The sequence below is a fragment of the Ornithorhynchus anatinus genome, chromosome 4, assembly GCF_004115215.2.
Source record: "Ornithorhynchus anatinus isolate Pmale09 chromosome 4, mOrnAna1.pri.v4, whole genome shotgun sequence".
Classification (NCBI taxonomy): Eukaryota; Metazoa; Chordata; class Mammalia; order Monotremata; family Ornithorhynchidae; genus Ornithorhynchus; species Ornithorhynchus anatinus.
The window spans coordinates 62,830,049-62,849,534 of record NC_041731.1 but is presented as its reverse complement, the minus strand read 5'-3'; the positions used below and the strand labels follow the sequence as shown (position 1 = coordinate 62,849,534).

At 46.6% G+C, this 19,486-nt stretch overlaps 1 protein-coding gene across 2 annotated transcripts in view; it reads left to right on the top strand.

The window, feature by feature from the left end:
* The window catches only part of RNF19A (ring finger protein 19A, RBR E3 ubiquitin protein ligase), a 96,871-nt gene that overhangs the window by 63,758 nt on the left and 13,627 nt on the right, over positions 1-19,486 (top strand). For both annotated transcript variants that reach the window (XM_029062887.2, XM_029062888.2), the window contains 2 exons: positions 6,227-6,435; positions 18,985-19,129. In XM_029062887.2, coding sequence (XP_028918720.1) covers positions 6,227-6,435; positions 18,985-19,129 — 354 coding nt within the window. The remainder of the gene's footprint in view (positions 1-6,226; positions 6,436-18,984; positions 19,130-19,486) is intronic.

The window sequence follows — 19,486 nt, the reverse complement described above, 5'->3', positions numbered from 1 at the left end:
TGTGTGTTGGGCATGGGGGACATGTGTGTAGGCATGGGGGGGGCAGGGGCAAGGCGAGTGCATGAGGGTAAATCTGGTGTACATGACGGTGTCCCCAGGGCCACAAGTACTATATCTTGAGGGTTTGCCGAATGGACCTGACAGTCACTCTAAGTGACCGATCCTTTCTCTTCCACCTTTTCTCTGTCACCTGGCAAAACACAGAGTCTTTCTGTGAGGCGACATTACTCAAAATAGAGTTTCTATTTCCAAAATAGAGTGAATGAACTCTTTAAGTAGGGTGTGGTTGAGTGTAATTATATAAGGGGAGTTCCAAAGCAATTTGAACTTGAGATTTTTAAAACTGTCTTTGAAACAGTTGTTGGGCAAAATATTGCCAATGCAATAAAACTAGAAAACTTATTTTTAAAGTGTGATTATTAGCTTAACAGGAAGAGGTGCTGTTTTGTGCCCACTCCCCGGGGAAAAAAAAAAGGCTCTAGGACTAAAGAAATCAGGCAGCAACCATAACCAAACATTGCACTATATTTATGGAGTATCTACTGTGCGCAGAGCACTGTACAAAGCATTGGAGAGTCCTACTTATGAGCTTCATGTGGGACAGGGACTTTGTCCGACCTATTTATCTTGCATCTTCTCCAGTGTTTATTACAGTGCTGGCACATAGTAAGGACTTAAGAAATAGCATAATTAAATGAATGAAATCACAATTGAGGAAGAAGACAGGATCTCTCCCCATCAGGGAACTTAGAATCCAACAACAGGGATAGAAAAGCATCACGGCCTAGTGGAAATAGCTTGGATCTGGCTGTCAGAAGAATTAAATTCTAATCTCAGCCTTGCTGTTTCCCTGATGTGAGATCTTGGGCAACTCATTTAATTTCTCTGTGCCTCAGTTTCCTTATCTTTAAAGGAGATTAAATACCTGTTCTCCTATTTAAACTGTGATCCTCAAGAGGGACAGGGACTTTTGCCTCTTGCTCTAAGACTTAGTACAAAGCTTGGAACATAGTAAGCACTTGACAAATACCACTCTTATTGCAACTGTTATTATAGACACAACATGATTTAAAAATGAAGACATGCTTACATAGCAGAAAATACACTTTGATATGTCCAAAAGTCTTGCGGACACTGTGCCTCAGTTACCTCATCTGTAAAAAAAGAAAAGGAGATTAAGAGTGTGAGCCCAATCTGGGACAGGGACTGTGTCCAACCTGATTAATTTGTATCTACCTCAGCTCTTAGAACAGTGCTGGGCACATAGTAAGTACTTAAGTACCATAATTACTCTTTATTATTAAAAGTGCTGAGATGGTGCTCTGATAATTGGGAGGATTTGACCCCGAGAGAAGAAAAATTAATCAGGGAAAGCCTACTGGATGAGGTGGAATTTCGCAAGGGTTGTGAAGATAGGGAGAGCTGAGGTCGGGCAGATTTTGAAGGAGACGAGTTCGAGGCAGGAGGAAGGACATGAGCCAGGGTTTGGAGGAAAGTCAAGCAAGGCACAATGAGGTGAGCTTGGGAATTTCAGAGAGTGACTGTTGGGGTGGGGGGGTGTAGTTATTTTGGAGAATCTACTGTAGTTGGGAAGTTGCGGGGTGTAGTTTTGTAACTACACTGTAAGCTCCTTTTTTTTTATGATGGCATTTGTTAAGCGTTTACTATGTGCAAAGCACTGTTCTAAGCGCTGGAGGACAGAGACTGTATCTACCAACTCTATTGTATTGTACTTTTCCAAGCACTTATTGCAATGCTCTGAACACAGTAAGTGATTGATAATACCATCGAACAATAGGTAAGTGCTCTATCACTTTAAAGCCAATGGTCACGAGTTTCTTCTCGATGCGGAGAATAAGTAATGAGTGGAGACTTCTGGAGGGTAGGGAAATGTCTGCAGAGAGACATTTTAGGAAGACGATCAGAGCAACAAAGTACGGACTCCCCTGAAACGTTCCATCTGGGTCATTTCCTGGCCATACTCAATATCAAATGGTGAGACAAGGTCATGAACAGTGAAGCTCTGTACAGTAGTTAGTCTCCTAGCATCAGAGCTAGGGAAGCAGCACGGCCTAGTGGATAAAGCTACAGGAAACATTATCCAACCTCGGCTCCACTGACATTGTCCTCCCCTGGTTCTTCTCCTATCTCTCTGGCCACACATTCTCAGTCTCTTCTGCAGGCTCCTCTTCTGCCTCCCACCTCCAAACTGTGGATATCCCTCAAGGTTCAGTTCTGTGTCCCCTTCTATTCTCCAACTACACCCACTCCTTTGGAGACCTCATCTGCTCCCATGGCTTCACCTACCATCTATGTGTGGATGACTCCCAAATCTACATCCCAAGTTCCGATCCCTCTCCCTCTTTGAAATCTCACATTTCCTTTTGCCTTCAAGACATCTCTATTTGGATGTCCTGCCATCACCTCAAACTTATCATGTCCAAAGCAGAACTCCTTATCTTTCCAACCAGACCCTGTCCTCCCCTCGACTTTTCCATCACTGTAGAGAAAACCACCGTCTCTCCTGTCTCATAAGCCTGTAACCGTGGCATTTTCCTTGACTCCTCTCTCTCATTCAGCCCAAATATTCCATCTCTCACTAAATTCAATCGGTTCAACCTTCACAGCATCACTAAAATCCACCCGTTCCTCTCTATCCAAATTGTTACCATGTTAATCCAAGCATTTATCCTATCCCACCCGGAGTGCTGCATCAGCCGCCTTGCTGACCCCTCTTCCCCCGTCTCTCCCCATGCCAGTCCATAATAATAATGTTGGTATTTGTTAAGCGCTTACTATGTGCTGAGCACTGTTCTAAGCGCTGGGGTAGATACAGGGTAATTAGGTTGTCCCATGTGAGGCTCACAGTCTTAACCCCCATTTTCCAGATGAGGTAACTGAGGCCCAGAGAAGTTAAGTGACTTGCCCACAGTCACACAGCTGACAAGTGGCAGAGCCGGGATTCGAACCCATGACCTCTGACTCCCAAGCCCGTGCTCTTTTCACTGAGCCATGCTGCTTCTCTTACTTCACTATGCTGCCCCAATCATTTTTCTACAGGACCATTCAATCCATGTTTACCCACTCCCCAAGAACCTCCAAGGTTAACCAACCACCTCCACATCAAATGAAAACTCCTTACCATCAGCTTTAAAGCAGTCAATCACCTTGCCCCCTCCTACCTCACCTCGCTACTCTTCTACTGCCACCCAGCCCGCACACTTGTCTCCTCTAATGCCAACCTACTTACGGTACCTCGTTCTTGTCTATCTTATCACCGACCTCTCACCCACGTCCAGCCTCTGGTCTGGAACTCCCTCCTCCAATCCAACAATGACTCTCCCCACCTTCAAAGCTCTCCTGAAGGCTCTTCTCCTCCAAGAGGCCTTTCCTGACTAAGCTCGTTTTTTCTTCTCCCACTCTCTTCTGCATCACCCTGACTTGCTCCCTTTATACACCCCTCCAGTCCCACAGCACTTACGTACATATCCGTACTTTGTTTATATTAATGTCTGCCTCCCCTTTAGACTGTAAGCTCATTGTGGGCAGGGAATATGTATGTTATATTTTTGTGTTGTGCTCTCCCAGGAGCTCAGTACAAGTGCTCTCAGCACAATAAGCGCTCAATAAATATGATTGATTTATCAGGCAGTGTTGCATCCCAGCTGAAAACTAGGCATCATTTGCTGGAGATAGACCAGCAGCAGAAGTGGCTATTTTTGAGCAAAATGTTCATCAGAAACAAGTGACGAGGAAGCAAAAAAGAAAACAGGGCTAACTGCTGCAAGCTTGAAACATCACACAGCAAGAGAGCAGCCTTTTGGTTTATTTAATGTGAATAAATATATATATTATATGTATATTATGTATAATATATAAATATTCACTCGGTGAATATTTTTAAATGACATTTAAGTGTCAGGCACTGTTCTAAATGCCGGGGTAGATACAAGCTGATCAGGTCGGACATCATCCCAGTCCCACGTGGGGCTCACCATCTTAAATCCCAGTTTACAGATGAGGTAACTGGGTCACAGAGATGCAACTTGCCCAAGGTCACTCAGCAGACAAGTGGCAGATCCGGGTTTAGAATCCAAGTCCTGCTGACTCCCAGGCCCGGACTCTATCCACTAGGCCACGCTGCTTCCCCGTTTCTATGAATTTCAGAGTCAGCGGTGTTGTCTTTGATGAAGGACTGTGCTCTTTCTATATATCGCAAGCTTTAAAAATGGTCAAATACATGGGCTATAATTTGTAAGACCATTTTTAAAGAGCAGGCTTTCACAGAGCAGCTCTTTAAACAGGACTCTTTAATAATTTACAGTGGTTTTTTTGTTAGGCTTTACTACTCATGGAATTCCTGAGAATCTGCTCTACTCTCTTCTGTCTTTCATCACCCAGAGTTTACATTGAATCTGAAAGACAGATGTAATCTTATTCCACGTTTTCATTTTGTAAACCTTTTTGAAGCGTCAACATTTGGTTTCAGGTGAAACAGCAAAGGAGCGTGTCCAAGTGGTTAGAGCTTGGGCCTAGGAATCGGAATGACCTGAATTTTAATTCCAGCTCCGCACGTGTCTACTATGGGACCTTGGACGTGACACTTCACTTCTCTGGGCCTCAGTTCCCTCATCTGTAAAATGGGGATTAAGACTGTGAGCCCCATGTAGGACAGGGACTGTGTCCAGCCTGATTAGCTTGTATCTACCCCAGCGCTTAGAACAGAAGCTGCCACTTAGTCAGTACTTAACTTTCATTCACTCATTCATTTAAATTGTATTTATTAAGCACTTACTGTGTGCAGAGCACTGTACTAAGCGCTTGGGAAAGTACAATACAACAATAAATAATGACATTCCCTGCCCACAACAAAGTCACAGTCTAGAGCCGTGAGACAGACATCAATACAAATAAGTAAAATTCGGCTATATACGTAAGTGCTGTGGGGCTGAGATGATGGGGAGAGCAAAGGGGATCAAGTCAGGGCTATGCAGAAAGGACTGGGAGACGAGGTACTTAGGAAATACCATTAAAAAAGTTTCAGAGTTTAATTCTGAAAAGTGAAATCTTTGACACCCATATCAGAGGGGGGTGATTGGGTGGCTCCTAAACTTTCAGTCCCGTGTTGGCTGAGACACCAATGCCAGGACCAAGCCAAGTCCCAAACTCCTGCCCCTACTGATGGTCCCTGCCACTTCTGGGAATCACCTGCCCCAGCAGTCCCAGGACTACCTGGTGTTATACTCCTGTGCCCCCTTCCTCGATGGCACCATTTGATGGTGGGGATGAAGCTGGGAGGGCCCCAGGCAGCAGCAAGAGCCATTATATAAGGCTGTAGCTTCCCCTGGGATCTTGGCAGGGACAAAATTTCAGGTTGTCCAGTTTCATCGTTTTGTCACCGTTGTCCATCTGGCTTGCCACTGCCAGATTTTTTTAAAATTTTAAAGCAAGAGGATCTAGCCTTTCATTTGAATGGGCAAGGAATATATATACTGTTTCCTGATATATGTATATATCAGGAAACATTCCACAAATATAGAGTTGGCTGTGATAGCTGTTTGGAGAGTGTGTATGGAGGAGAGTGAAACCTTTGGGGAAAACTGCTAGGAGTTTTATGAATATGTAATAATAAAAATAATGGTATTTAAGTGCTTACTATGTACAAAGCACTGTTCTAAGCGCTGGGGCCAATACAAGGTGATCAGATTGTCCCAAGTGGGACTCATAGTCTTCATCCCCATTTTACAGATGAGGGAACTGAGGCACAGAGAAGTGAAGTGTCTTGCCCAAAGTCACACAGCTGACAAGTGGCGGATCCGGAATTAGAATCCATGACCTCTGACTCCCGAGCCCGGGCTCTTTCCACTGAGCCACACTGCTTTTCTCTCTCTCTCTCTCTCTCTCTCTCTCTCAATATGTATCTCCTCAACTAGCTTATGCTCGTTGTGGGCAAGGAATGTGGTTACTGTTATATCGTACTCTCCCAAGTGCTTAGTACAGGGCTCTGCACCACAGTAAGCACTCAATAAAAACAATTGACTGACATATATGTGTGTGTGTGTATATATATATATACACATATATATATATATATTTATATACACACACAGACACATATATATTGGAAGTGTTGCATCTTTCTGAGGTAGCTTTAAGTGCAGTGAACAAATTTCTCAGGTGTCAATATTCACATTGAATTAACCTCTTTCTACCTCGATTCTTTAAGGTACGCTGTGATAGCATTTGGCTGTGCCAGCTGTCCCAAACTTACATGTGGACGTGAAGGCTGTGGAACCGAGTTCTGCTACCACTGCAAACAGATCTGGCACCCCAACCAGACCTGTGACGCCGCCCGCCAGGAGAGAGCTCAGAGCTTACGTCTGCGAACGATCCGTTCTTCGTCCATTAGTTATAGCCAAGAGTCTGGAGCAGCAGGTACGTTCTCCCGACTTCCGGGCCTCTAAAGGAATAGCCCACGTGATGAATCTTATCGGAGATGAATGTATAATTCAGTAGCTTCCCGATTCTCGTTCTCTCTGATTTTTCCGGGATTTAGGCCACTCTTCCCAGAAGTACTCTGGAACTTTAAAACTAGTGGAGTTCACTTCACTTGAAAATATTGGTTCTCAAAAAAGGAAGTGTCTTCATCTAGAGAGATAAAAATAGATCTCACAAGTAGAAGTTGTGTCTCCATCTGAGTCACCCCAAGCACTCTGGCTCAGAGGTGACCCCGGGTGAAGGTTGCCTGAGAGAGGGATGAGCTCTGGAAAGGGTCGGAGTCAGAACAAGGGGGAGGGCTGGGAGAGCCCACAGGGAAGTTGGGAAGGCAGGAGGAACGCTGAGGTGTAGGAGCCTGCAGACAGTAGGAGAGCTGAAGGGGAGGAGAGAAGTGTGGTAGGGTAGCTTTAATCCCTTGGGAAAGAGGGGCAGGCTGCAGAGGGAAGGGGAGCAGAGCCAGGGTTTGGTCTGGTAGAAGCAATATGGCCTAGTGGATAGAACATGGGCCTGGGAGTCAGAAGGATCTGGGTCCGAATCCCAACACTGCCACTGTCTGCTGGGTGACCTTGGACAAGTCACTGAACAATGATAATAATAATTGTGGCATATGTTAAATGCTTACTATGTTCCAGGCACTGTTACAGATGAGGTGACTGAGGCCCAGATAAGTGAAGTGACTTGCCCAAGGTCACGCAGCAGATATGAGGCAGAGCCAGGATTAGAACTCATGCCCTGACTCCCAGGCCTGTGCTTTATCCACTCTGCCCTGCTGCTTCTATATTTAATTTCCCTGGACTTCAGTTACCTCATCTGTAAAATGGCAGTTTAAAGACTGTGAGCCGCATGTAGGCCAGGGACTGTGTCCAACCTGATTAGCTATATCTACCCCAGGACTTAAAACAGTGCTTGATACATAATAAGCACATAACAGATACCATCATCATCATCATCAGAAGCCCCAGGGAGGGGGGGAGGGGAGGCAGGAAGGACGAGGTCAGGGTCTCCAGGGTAGCCCGCAAGCGATGGTGGCTAAACATTCGATCTGGACAGAGTTTTTTACGTCATGTCTAGTGGAACAGTCATATATTTTCAAGCCATTGCTTCCGATCTGGTTTCAAATACCTCACCCCATATTTACGCAACAGCTTCCATCCAAAGTCTGGTTTGTTTTTCTGTGGGTGCATTGCCATGGTTTATTGTTACATTCTGCTGATAAGAAATTCCAAATTGAGCCATCCCCTTTACCTATATACATATGCCCCCTGGTCACTGGCTCCCTGGCCTGCAGTTTCTGCCGTGCCCTGAGGGAGAAGACGTCAGCATCACAAATGTGCCTTCCATATGTGTCCTCTCCCTTAGGGCACGAGAGGATCTGTAAGCAACCTCCTCCGCCAGTTTTTCCTCCCCCCACCCCCAAAGGCCTCTGTCCCGTTCCCCCTTCCCCTCCCCAAATTGCCCTCAGTTATCTGGGAGACAGCTGGGATCTTGTGGGCGGAGGTCAGGGAGGGATGTTCTATGGCTCCGGCTGGCAGACGGGCAGATTGTCATCCTCACCCTGCATCTGATGCTGCAGGCACGCGTACAGCCATCTCTTCAGATGCCACATCACATTCTGGCCATACATTCCCCTGATTCCCTAACGGCTTCCCTCCCAAATCCTCTCCTTCTCCTAACTTTCCCATCACAGTTGACCAGCCACCCACCCCCCACCCCCATTCCCCTGTGCTCCCCATGTCTCAAGCCCTTAGCCTTATCCTTATCTTTGACTCTTCCTTCTCCTTCAGTCTCCATTCTGTTTCGGTCACCATAACCCGCCAGCTCTCCTTCTACCACATTTCCAGAATTCACTCCTTCTCTCCATCCAGATTCTCACAAGCCTATCCCAACTTGATTTCTGCATCAACCTCTTCACTTGCCTCCTCTCTCCCCTCTCAGATCCATATTTCATTCTGCTGTCTGGATCATTTTTCTAAAACATCATCCCGCACACATCTCTCCATTCCTCCAAATTCTCCAGTGATTGCCCATTACTGGTTTTGAGGCAGTCAGTTTAGCTCCCTCTCCCCGCTACGTATCGATCCATGATATGTATTGAGCACTTACTACATACAGAGCACTGTATACTAAGCCCTTGGGAGAGTACAATACAACAGAATTAGCAGACATGTTCCTACCCATAATGAGCTTGCTCTTCTCCCTGTATCTGTCAGTCAGTCTTATTTACTGAGCACTTACTGTGTGCATGCCACTCTAGAGAAGCAGCATAGCTCAGTGGAAAGAGCCCAGGCTTGAGAGGTCATGGGTTTGAATCCTGACTCTGCCACTTGGCAGCTGTGTGACTCTGGGTAAGTCACTTAACTTCTCGTTGCCTCAGTTACCTCATCTGTAAAATGGGGATTAAGACTGTGCGCCTCACGTGGGACAACCTGATTACCCTGTATCTACCCCAGTGCTTAGAACAGTGCTTTGCACATAGTAAGCGCTTAACAAATACCAACATCATTATTATTATTATTACTAAGCGCTTGGAAGAATGCACTATAACAGAACCCTACATTCCAAAGAGCATGTTCCATTCCTCTCTAGCCAAACTCCTCTCATAGCTTGGCCTTGTAGATAGAGCAAGGGCCTAGAATTCAGAAGAACCTGGGTTCATTCATTCACTCATTCATTCATTCGTATATATTGAGCGCTTACTATGTGCAAAGCACTGTACTAAGCACTTAGAAAGTACAGTTCAGCAACAGAGCCCTACCCAACAATGGGCTCACAGTCTAGAAGGTATAGACAGACAACAAAATAAAACAAGTAGACAGGCATCCATAGCATCAAAATAGATAAATAGAATTATAGATAATAATAATAGCATTTGTTAAGTGCTTACTATGTGCAAAGCACTGTTCTAAGCGCTGGGGGGGATACAGGGTGATCAGGTTGTCCCACGTGGGGCTCACAGTCTTAATGCCCATTTTACAGATGAGGTAACTGAGGCACCGAAGATGTTTACACATCAATAAAATAAATAGAATAATAAATATGTACAAATATGTACAAGTGCTATGGGGCGGGGAAGGGGTAGAGCAGAGGGAGGGAGTAGGGGGAATGGGGAGGGGAGGAGGAGCAGAGGAAAAGGGAGGCTCAGTCTGGGAAGGCCTCCTGAAAGAGGTGAGCTCTCAGTAGGGCTTTGAAGGGGGGAAGAGAGCTAGTTTGGCAGATGTGAGGTGAGAGGGCATTCTAGGCCAGAGGTAGGACATGGGCCAGGGGTTGACCATGGGACAGGAGAGAAGGAGGCCCAGTGAAGAGGTTAGCGGCAACAGAGGAGCGGAATGTACAGGTTGGGCTGTAGAAGGAGAGAAGGGAGGTGAGGTAGCCTGTGAGCCCCACGTGGGACAACCTGATTCCCCTATGTCTACCCCAGCGCTTAGAACAGTGCTCGGCACATAGTAAGCGCTTAACAAATACCAACATTATTAGGTAGGAGGGGCCCAGGGGATGGAGAGCTCTGAAGCCAAGAGTGAGTTTTTGCTTCATGTGAAGGTTGATAGGCAACCACTGGAGGTTTTTCAGGAGGGGGATGACATGCCCACAGTTTTTCTTCCTGGCTGTACCACTGTCTACTGGATGACCTTGGGCAAGTCACTTTAATGCTCTGAGCCTCAGTTTCCTCATCCGTAAAATGGGGATTGAGACTGTGAGCCCCATGAGGGACAGGGATTGTGTCCCACCTGATTTGCTTGTACCCACCCCAGCACATAGTATAGTGCCTGGCACACAGTAAGCACTTAACAAATACCACAATTATTATTATTATTGTTATTATCTTCCCACCTCTGACTTCTTGCTCAGGGCTTCCTATCTGCCTGGAACTCCCTTGTCCTTCCAGCTCTCCCCTTTTGCAAAGCTCTTTGGAAATCAAATTTCCTCCAGAGGACATACCTGCAGGGATTCCGTTTAAGCAGGCTCACGTTGCCTTAAGGTGGAAACACTCAAAGGAATACCTAGACATATAATTAATAAGTACCCACATCGAGAACAAAAGGGAGAATAAGTAAGAATCAGAGAAGTATAGGACCCAAGAAAGAGAGCAGTAGTCAGAACACAAAAAGAAAAGTGAATTCAGGAAGAGGAAAACGTAAGGGAGAAAAATGATCTCATCTCATTCCATCTAACTCTAGTAACTAATATCTTATAGACAGATTTAACTAAGGTTGTCCCTCTGAGGTGGTTTTCCTCCAGGAATAATAGATGAACTTGAATCCTGGGACCAAAGCATTATGTCGAGTGTTTTAGTATTGAATTTTTTTTTAACAGAAACCTGTTAAACTGCTAAATGTAAAAAAGACTTTCTATTTTAACACCAATTTGTTTCATTCAGTGTTATTTATTGAGCACCAGCTGTCTGCTGGAGGAATACAGTAAGGGATAAATGAGTCCGTTTCTGGCCCTCTCAGAGGGCTCACAATCTGAAAGGCAGCCTGGGAGATTGGCACCCGACATAGGAAGATTGAAATCCTTAAAACCACTTTAGGCATTCTTCCTGGTGCTGACCTCCCTGGCTCATTTCTGGTCAGCAGCCCTGGGCCTCATTTCTGGGGATCAACTGCCGAACACGTGTGGTCACTCACCCTTGGTGAGTCTGCTGGGAATTGTAGAAATCGGCTAAATGAGGGACAGGGAGCGGGAAACGGTGGGAATAAGCATCAGAGCCTGGCCTGCTACCAATCTCGTGTCGAAGGTTTGACCTCACCTCATCACCGAGAAGCAGCGTGGCCTAGCGGACAGAGTACGGGCCGGGGAATCAGAAGGTCCTTGGGTTCTCATCTGCGCTCCGCCACTTGTCTGCTGTGTGACCTAGGGCAAGTCGCTTCACTTCTCTGGCTCTCAGTCACCTCATCTGTAAAATGGGAATTGACTGGGAGAGCCCCATGTGGGACACGGACATGGGACCTACCAGCGACCCAAACTCTTCCAGAGCTCGAGGGATGGGCCCCCAGCACTCAGTTCCCAGAGATGAATGGGTAGGAGAAAACTGTAGGAATGTAAATAAGTGCAAATGACCAAAAAAGGGAATCTGTGTAGTTAATCCATTTGTACATTTGCAAGAAGTCATAGCTTCTTTTTGCGGGGGTGTTTATTCCCGTTGAGATCATTCAATCTTTGGTCTCTAGAGGCCCCTGATTTGGTTGCCGATTTAAGGATGACCTTCCTCTTGGCCAGGACGGTCCGCATATGTCCCTTTTACTGCTTAAGTTTTTAAAGTAGCCACTGGGATCGTTGGCCGGTTTTCAATCAATAAACTAAAAGCAAGCTGCTCTGACCGAGGAGCTGACTGTAAGAAGAAGGTCACAGATGTAAAGAGGCGAACTGAGGAATTGTGAAGACTAGGGCAAAAGAGAATTGGAATCTGAATGTTGTTGGGAGCGGGAGGGTATGTCTGGGCGGGGTTCTGAAATATCGTTGTTCAACTTGTCAACAACGAGAAAGTGCCAGATAATTCCCCACCCGCAAAACAATCTTAACTAAATTGTTTAGAATCATTTTGAAAGAGAAGGTCTTGTATGGGAGGAAACTGGCCAGAAGCATTGCCGTCTGTATAAAGTACTTACTCTTCTTTGATATTTTTTTCCCTGTCCCTCTTCTCTATGTTGCTCTTCTGTATCCTGGATCTTTCCTCTCCATCCATCCATCCATCCCTCCCTCCCCTTTGCTGCTATTAGTTTTAAGAAATATTTACATACAGTTGTGAAAGTTCTTTTATTTCTTCAGGGAGAAGATACCCCACAGCAAGTTGTAGTAATACAGAGTAAGGGATGGAATGTTAGATTTCTTTTCTTTTTTTTTTTCCATTATGGTTTCTGTGAAGTGCTTACTATGTGTCAAGCACTGTTCTAAGTGCTGGAGTAGATTCACGGTAATCAGATGAAACACAGTCCCAGTCCCACAGTCTAAATAGAAGGTAGCCCGGGTGTTGAATTACCATTTTATGGTTGTGGAAACTGAGGTACAGAGAGGTTAAGTGACTAGCCCAAGGTCATACAGCAGACAAGTGAAGGAGCTGGAATTAGGAGAAGCGTGGCTTAGTGGATAGACCACGGGCCTGGGAGTCAGAAGGACCTGGGTTCTAAAACCAACACTGCCACGTGTCTGCTGTGTGACCTTGGGTAAGTCACTTAACTTCTCTGGGCCTCAGTTACCTCATTTATAAAATATTGTGAGCCCACTGTGGGACAGGGACTGTGTCCAACTTAATTAGCTTGTATGTATCCCAATGCCAAGAACCATTCTTGGTACATAGTAAGCATTTAACAAAGACTATTAAAGAAAAAAAAGTAGAACCCAGGTCCTCTGCCTCCCAGACACGTGCTTTATCCAGTAGACCACGCTGCTTCTGAAGAATCTCACTTTATAGAAAACAGTTACTGTTGTACCCCCACCTCAAGCCATGTCGTGCGCACACCCAAAACCATTCTTTCTAAGCCCTCGGTCATATTTATTGAGTGCTTCTGCGTGCAAAGCACTATACTAAGTGCTTGGGAGAGTGTATTATAAACTATAACAGATACATTCATTCATTCAATAGTATTTATTGAGCACTTACTATGTGCAGAGCACTGTACTAAGCGCTTGTACTGTACAAATCGGTAACAGATAGAGACAGTCCCTGCCCTTTGACGGGCTTACAGTCCAATCGGGGGAGACAGATAAGAACGATGGCAATAAATAGAATCGAGGGGAAGAACATCTCATTAAAACAATAGCAAATAAATAGAATCAGGATGAGGTACATCTCATTAACAAAATAAATGGGGTAATGAAGATATATACAGTTGAGCAGACGAGTACAGTGCTGAGGGAGTGGGACGGGAGAGGGGGAGGAGCAGAGGGAAAGGGGGGAGAAGAGGGTTTAGCTGCAGAGAGGTGGAGGAAGGGGTAGAGGGAGCAGAGGGAAAAGGGGAGCTCAGTCTGGGAAGGCCTCTTGGAGGAGGTGAGCTTTAAGTAGGGTCCAGAGGGGGAGACAGACATTAAAATAAATTACAGATGTGTGCGTAAGTACCGGGGGGCTGGGAAGGGGGTGGAGTAAAGGGAGCAAGTCAGGGCGACACAGAAGGGAGTGGGAGAAGGGAAAACACGGCTTAGTCAGGCAAGCCTCTTGGAGGAGATGCGCCTTCAAGAAAGCTTTGAAGAGGAGGAGTGTAATTGTTAGTCGGATATGAGGAGGAAGGGTGTTGCAGGCCATAGACAGGACGTGGGTGAGTGGTCGGCGGTGAGATAGATGAGATTGAGGTACCGTGAGAAGGTTAGCATTGGAGGACTGACGTGTGCAGGCTGAGTTATGGTAGGAGTAGTGAGGTGAGGTAGGAGGGGACAAGATGGTAGAGTGTTTTTAAGCTAATAATGAGTTTCTGTTCGATGTGGAGGTCAATGGGCAACCACCGGAGGCTCTTGGGGAGTGGGGAACTTGGACTGAATGTTTTTGGAGAAAAATGATCCATGCAGCAGAGCGAGGTAATAATAATAATGTTGGTATTTGTTAAGCGCTTACTATGTGCCGAGCACTGTTCTAAGCGCTGGGGTAGACATAGGGGAATCAGGTTGTCCCACGTGGGGCTCACAGTCTTAATCCCCATTTTACAGATGAGGGAACTGAGGCACGGAGAAGTTAAGTGACTTGCCCACAGTCACACAGCCGACAAGTGGCAGAGCTGGGATTCGAACTCATGAGCCCTGACTCCAAAGCCCGTGCTCTTTCCACTGAGCCACGCTGCTTCTCCTATGGACTGGAGTGGGGAGAGACAGGAAGCTGGGAGGTCAGCAAGGAGGCTGATACAGTAATCAAGGCAGAATACAGTAAATGCTTGGATTAACACAGGGATTAACACGGTAGCAGTTAATCCAACCCTGCATTGCGTTACATCGTGATAGGCAAGAGCTGTGGGAAGAACAATCCCTAATTCCATAAAAATCCTTTATCCGGTACGTACTCAGAGTGAAGGCACAAAAATTATTATAAAATGATATTCTGACATTTTCCCGTATTTGCAAATGTATCAGTCAATTAACGTTATTTATTGAATGCTTATTGTGTAGAAGGCACTATGCTAAATGCCCAGAAGAGTACAGTAGACTTAGTAAATATGATCCTGCCCATCAGGAGCATACAGTATTGTACAGTCTAGTGGATAGAGTTTGGGCCCAGGAGTCAGGAGCTGGGTTCTAATGGCTGCTCTGCCACGTGTCTGCTGTGTGACTTTGGAAGACACATCACTTCTCTGTGCCTGTTCCCTCATCTGTAAAATGAGGATTAAGACCGTGAGCCCCACGTGGACAAGAACTGTGTCCAACCTCCATTCTTACGATAAACTCAGTGCTTAGTACAGTGCCTGGCATGTAGAAAGTTCTTAAATACCACTGATTTTATTAGTGAGGAAGACAAACAAAATATATTACAGATGTTACCCAACCCACACACTTCCATCATCTTTTGGCAGCCTACTCACTCTACCTCAATCTCATCTATCTCACCACCGGACCCCTTGCCCATGTCCTGCCTCTGGTCTGGAATTTCCTCCCCGTTCATGTCTGACAATCATTCTCCCTATCTTCAAAGCTTTATTAAAACCACATCTCCTCCAAGAGGGCTTCCCTGGCTATGTCCTCATTTCCTCTTCTCTCACTCCCTTGCACCTTTTAATAATAATTTGCACCTTTTATTCATCCCACCCTCAGCCCTGCAGCACTTTTGTATATATCCATAATTCATTAATTTATATTAGTGCTTGTCTCCCACTCTGGACTGCAAGCTCCTTGTAGGCAGGGAGCATGTCTACCAACTCTGTTATATCATGCTCTCCCAAGTGCTCAGTGTTGCACTCTGCCCACAGTAAGCACTCAATAAATACAATCGATTGGTTGATTAAGAGAAACGGCAAAATATAAGAATATGCTCTGGGGGTTGGGTGAGTATTCAGGTGCTAAGGGATATGAACACAAATGCATAGGCGATGCAGAAGGGAGAATAAAATGGGGAGATGCGAGGTTAGTCGGGGAAGGCTTCCTGGAAGAGATATAATAATAATGTTGGTATTTGTTAAGCGCTTACTACGTGCCAAGCACTGTTCTAAGCGCTGGGGGAGATACAGGGTAATCAGGTTGTCCCACGTGGCGCTCACAGTCTTCATCCCCATTTTACAGATGAGGTAACTGAGGCCCAAAGAAGTTCATTCATTCATTCATTCATTCAATAGTATTTATTGAGCGCTTACTATGTGCAGAGCACTGTACTAAGCGCTTGGGATGAACAAGTCGGCAACAGATAGAGACAGTCCCTGCCGTTTGACGGGCTTACAGTCTAATCGGGGGAGACGGACAGACAAGAACAATGGCACTAAACAGCGTCAAGGGGAAGAACATCTCGTAAAAACAATGGCAACTAAATAGAATCAAGGCGATGTACAATTCATTAACAAAATAAATAGGGTAACGAAAATATATACAGTTGAGCGGACGGGTACAGTGCTGTGGGGATGGGAAGGGAGAGGTGGAGGAGCAGAGGGAAAAGGGGAAAATGAGGCTTTAGCTGCGGAGAGGTAAAGGGGGGATGGCAGAGGGAGTAGAGGGGGAAGAGGAGCTCAGTCTGGGAAGGCCTCTTGGAGGAGGTGATTTTTAAGTAAGGTTTTGAAGAGGGAAAGAGAATCAGTTTGGCGGAGGTGAGGAGGGAGGGCGTTCCAGGACCGCGGGAGGACGTGACCCAGGGGTCGACGGCGGGATAGTCGAGACCGAGGGACGGCGAGGAGGTGGGCGGCAGAGGAGCGGAGCGTGCGGGGTGGGCGGTAGAAAGAGAGAAGGGAGGAGAGGTAGGAAGGGGCAAGGTGATGGAGAGCCTTGAAGCCTAGAGTGAGGAGTTTTTGTTTGGAGCGGAGGTCGATAGGCAACCACTGGAGTTGTTTAAGAAGGGGAGTGACATGCCCAGATCGTTTCTGCAGGAAGATGAGCCGGGCAGCGGAGTGAAGAATAGACCGGAGCGGGGCGAGAGAGGAGGAAGGGAGGTCAGAGAGAAGGCTGACACAGTAGTCTAGCCGGGATATAACGAGAGCCCGTAATAGTAAGGTAGCCGTTTGGGTGGAGAGGAAAGGGCGGATCTTGGCGATATTGTAGAGGTGAAACCGGCAGGTCTTGGTAACGGATAGGATGTGTGGGGTGAACGAGAGGGACGAGTCAAGGATGACACCGAGATTGCGGGCCTGCGGGACGGGAAGGATGGTCGTGCCATCCACGGTGATGGAGAAGTCTGGGAGCGGACCGGGCTTGGGAGGGAAGATGAGGAGCTCAGTCTTGCTCATGTTGAGTTTTAGGTGGCGGGCAGACATCCAGGTGGAGACGTCCCGGAGGCAGGAGGAGATGCGAGCCTGAAGGGAGGGGGAGAGGACAGGGGCGGAGATGTAGATCTGCGTGTCATCTGCGTAGAGATGGTAGTCAAAGCCGTGAGAGCGGATGAGTTCACCGAGGGAGTGAGTGTAAATGGAGAACAGAAGAGGGCCAAGAACTGACCCTTGAGGAACTCCAACAGTTAAAGGATGGGAGGGGGAGGAGGCTCCAGCGTAGGAGACCGAGAATGATCGGCCAGAGAGGTAAGAGGAGAACCAGGAGAGGACAGAGTCCGTGAAGCCAAGGTGAGATAAGGTACGGAGGAGGAGGGGATGGTCGACAGTGTCAAAGGCAGCAGAGAGGTCAAGGAGGATCAGAATGGAGTAGGAGCCATTGGATTTGGCAAGAAGGAGGTCATGGGTGACCTTAGAGAGAGCAGTCTCGGTAGAGTGGAGGGGACGGACTTGCCCACAGTCACACAGCTGACAAGTGGTGGAGCCAGGATTCGAACCCATGACCTCTGACTCCCAATGATTTTAGAGGATTTGAAGATGGGGAGGGTGGTAGCCGGGCTGCTGATGGGAAGGGAGTTCCAGGTCAAAGGGAGGACCTGAGCGAGGGATCGGCGGCGGGAGAGATGATCGAGACATAGGAGATGATGGGTGATAGAGTGGGAAATGAGCCTAGGAGGTACAGAACTGATTGAGTTTTTTAAAGCCGATGATGAGGAGTGTCTGTTTGTTAGAGATATAGATGGGCAGCCATTGGAGGTTTCTGAAGAGCAGGGAGAGATGCACAGGATGAATTTTTAGAAAAGTGATCCCAACAGCAGTCTCAACTACAGATTGACAAGAGGAGAGACTAGAGTCAGGGAGGTCAGCAGAGAGGCTGAAGCAGCAGTCGAGATAGGGTACGACAAGTGCTCGGACCAGCATGGAGGCAGCTTGGGTAGAGAAAAAGGAGTGGATTTCAGCGGGATTTGGCAACTGACTACGTATTTGGGTCGAATGAGAGAGATCAGTCCGATAATGCCAAGGTAGTGGACATGTGAGACAGAGGACAGTGATGCTGTCTACAGTGATAGGAAAGTCAAGGGAAAGACAAGGTTTGAGGTGTTGGCAGGACATCTGAGGAGAAATAATAATAATTAAACAATAATAATAATAATGGTATTTGTTAAGCCCTAGGTGCCAAGCATCATACTAAGTGCTGGGGTAGATACCAAATCATCGGGTCCCACATGGGGCTTACAGTCTAAGAGGGAGAACCGGTAGTGAAGTTCCATTTTGCAGATGAGGAAACTGAGGCACAGAGAAGTTTGGGGTTTTTTATGGTATTTGAAAGTGCACTAAACCCTGGGGTAGATACAGCTTATCAAGTTGGATGCAGTCCAAGTCCCATGTGGGGCTCAGTCTCAATCCCCATTTTACAGAAACTGAGGCCCAGAGAAGTCAAATGACTTGCCCCAGGTCACATAGCAGACAAGTGACAGCCAGGATTAGAACCCAGGCCACGGAAGACAGGAGGAAATTGAAGATTGCAGAGAAGGGGAGAGGACAGGGTTGGAGAGGTAGATTTGTGAGTCACGTGCATCGGATTGGTAGTCGAAGCTGTTAGAGTAAGAGACTGAGAAGGCGCAGCCAGGGAAGCAAGAGGACAGGACAGTGTCAGTGACGCCAAGGTTAGAAAGTGTTTCCAGAAGGGGGTGGCCAAAAGTGTCCAAGGCAGCCGACAGGTCTGAGAGGCTTAGGACAGGTTAGAGTCCATCGGCTTGGGCAAGAAGGACGTCATCGGTGACCAGAGAGAGGTTGGTTTTGGTGGAGTGAAGGGGGCAGAAGCCAGATTGCAGAGGGTCGAGGAGAGAGTTGGAGGAGAGAAAGAGGAGACTGCAGAGTTAACCAACTTGTCCGAGGAGTTTGGAGAGCAATGGCGGGAGGGTGATGGGGCGATAACTGGCGTGGGCAGGGAGGGTTGGTGTGTTTTTTTAAGGATGGGTAAACGTGGCCATGTGTGATTTGACCATCTTCTCCCAGAAACTATCTGACAATGAAAAGTGCACACCGACTGCGTTCCAACTGCTTTTAAATTTCAATAAACGTCTCCTATGACTTGTTTCAACAGCTGACGATATAAAGCCATGCCCACGCTGTGCCGCTTACATAATCAAAATGAACGATGGAAGCTGCAACCACATGACGTGTGCTGTCTGTGGTTGTGAATTCTGTTGGCTGTGTATGAAAGAGATCTCAGATTTACATTATTTAAGGTAAGTTTAGGAACAGATGGTATAGGGCCATTCTTCGTCCTGGAGCCAGGGCATTTTGAAAAGTTTGATGACTAGCATTTTTAACGGACTCTTGTAACTTAAGCCTGGAGGTTTACCTTTTAGTCCATTTCTGTGCCATAAATTTAAGAGGAAAGGAGCAGGGTAGCATTTAATGGGACTGGCAGAGTTCTGGGAAACCATTTCCGTTTAACCACGGTTGGTATCCCAACTTTGCAAAATAGTAAAAGTAAAATTTATAGTTCGATTAGATTCTGAAAATAGGTCTACCTGGGTTTTGTCCATCACACAGACGTTTACTCTTTGATTAAATAATTGAAACATGGGCAGGAAAAAAGT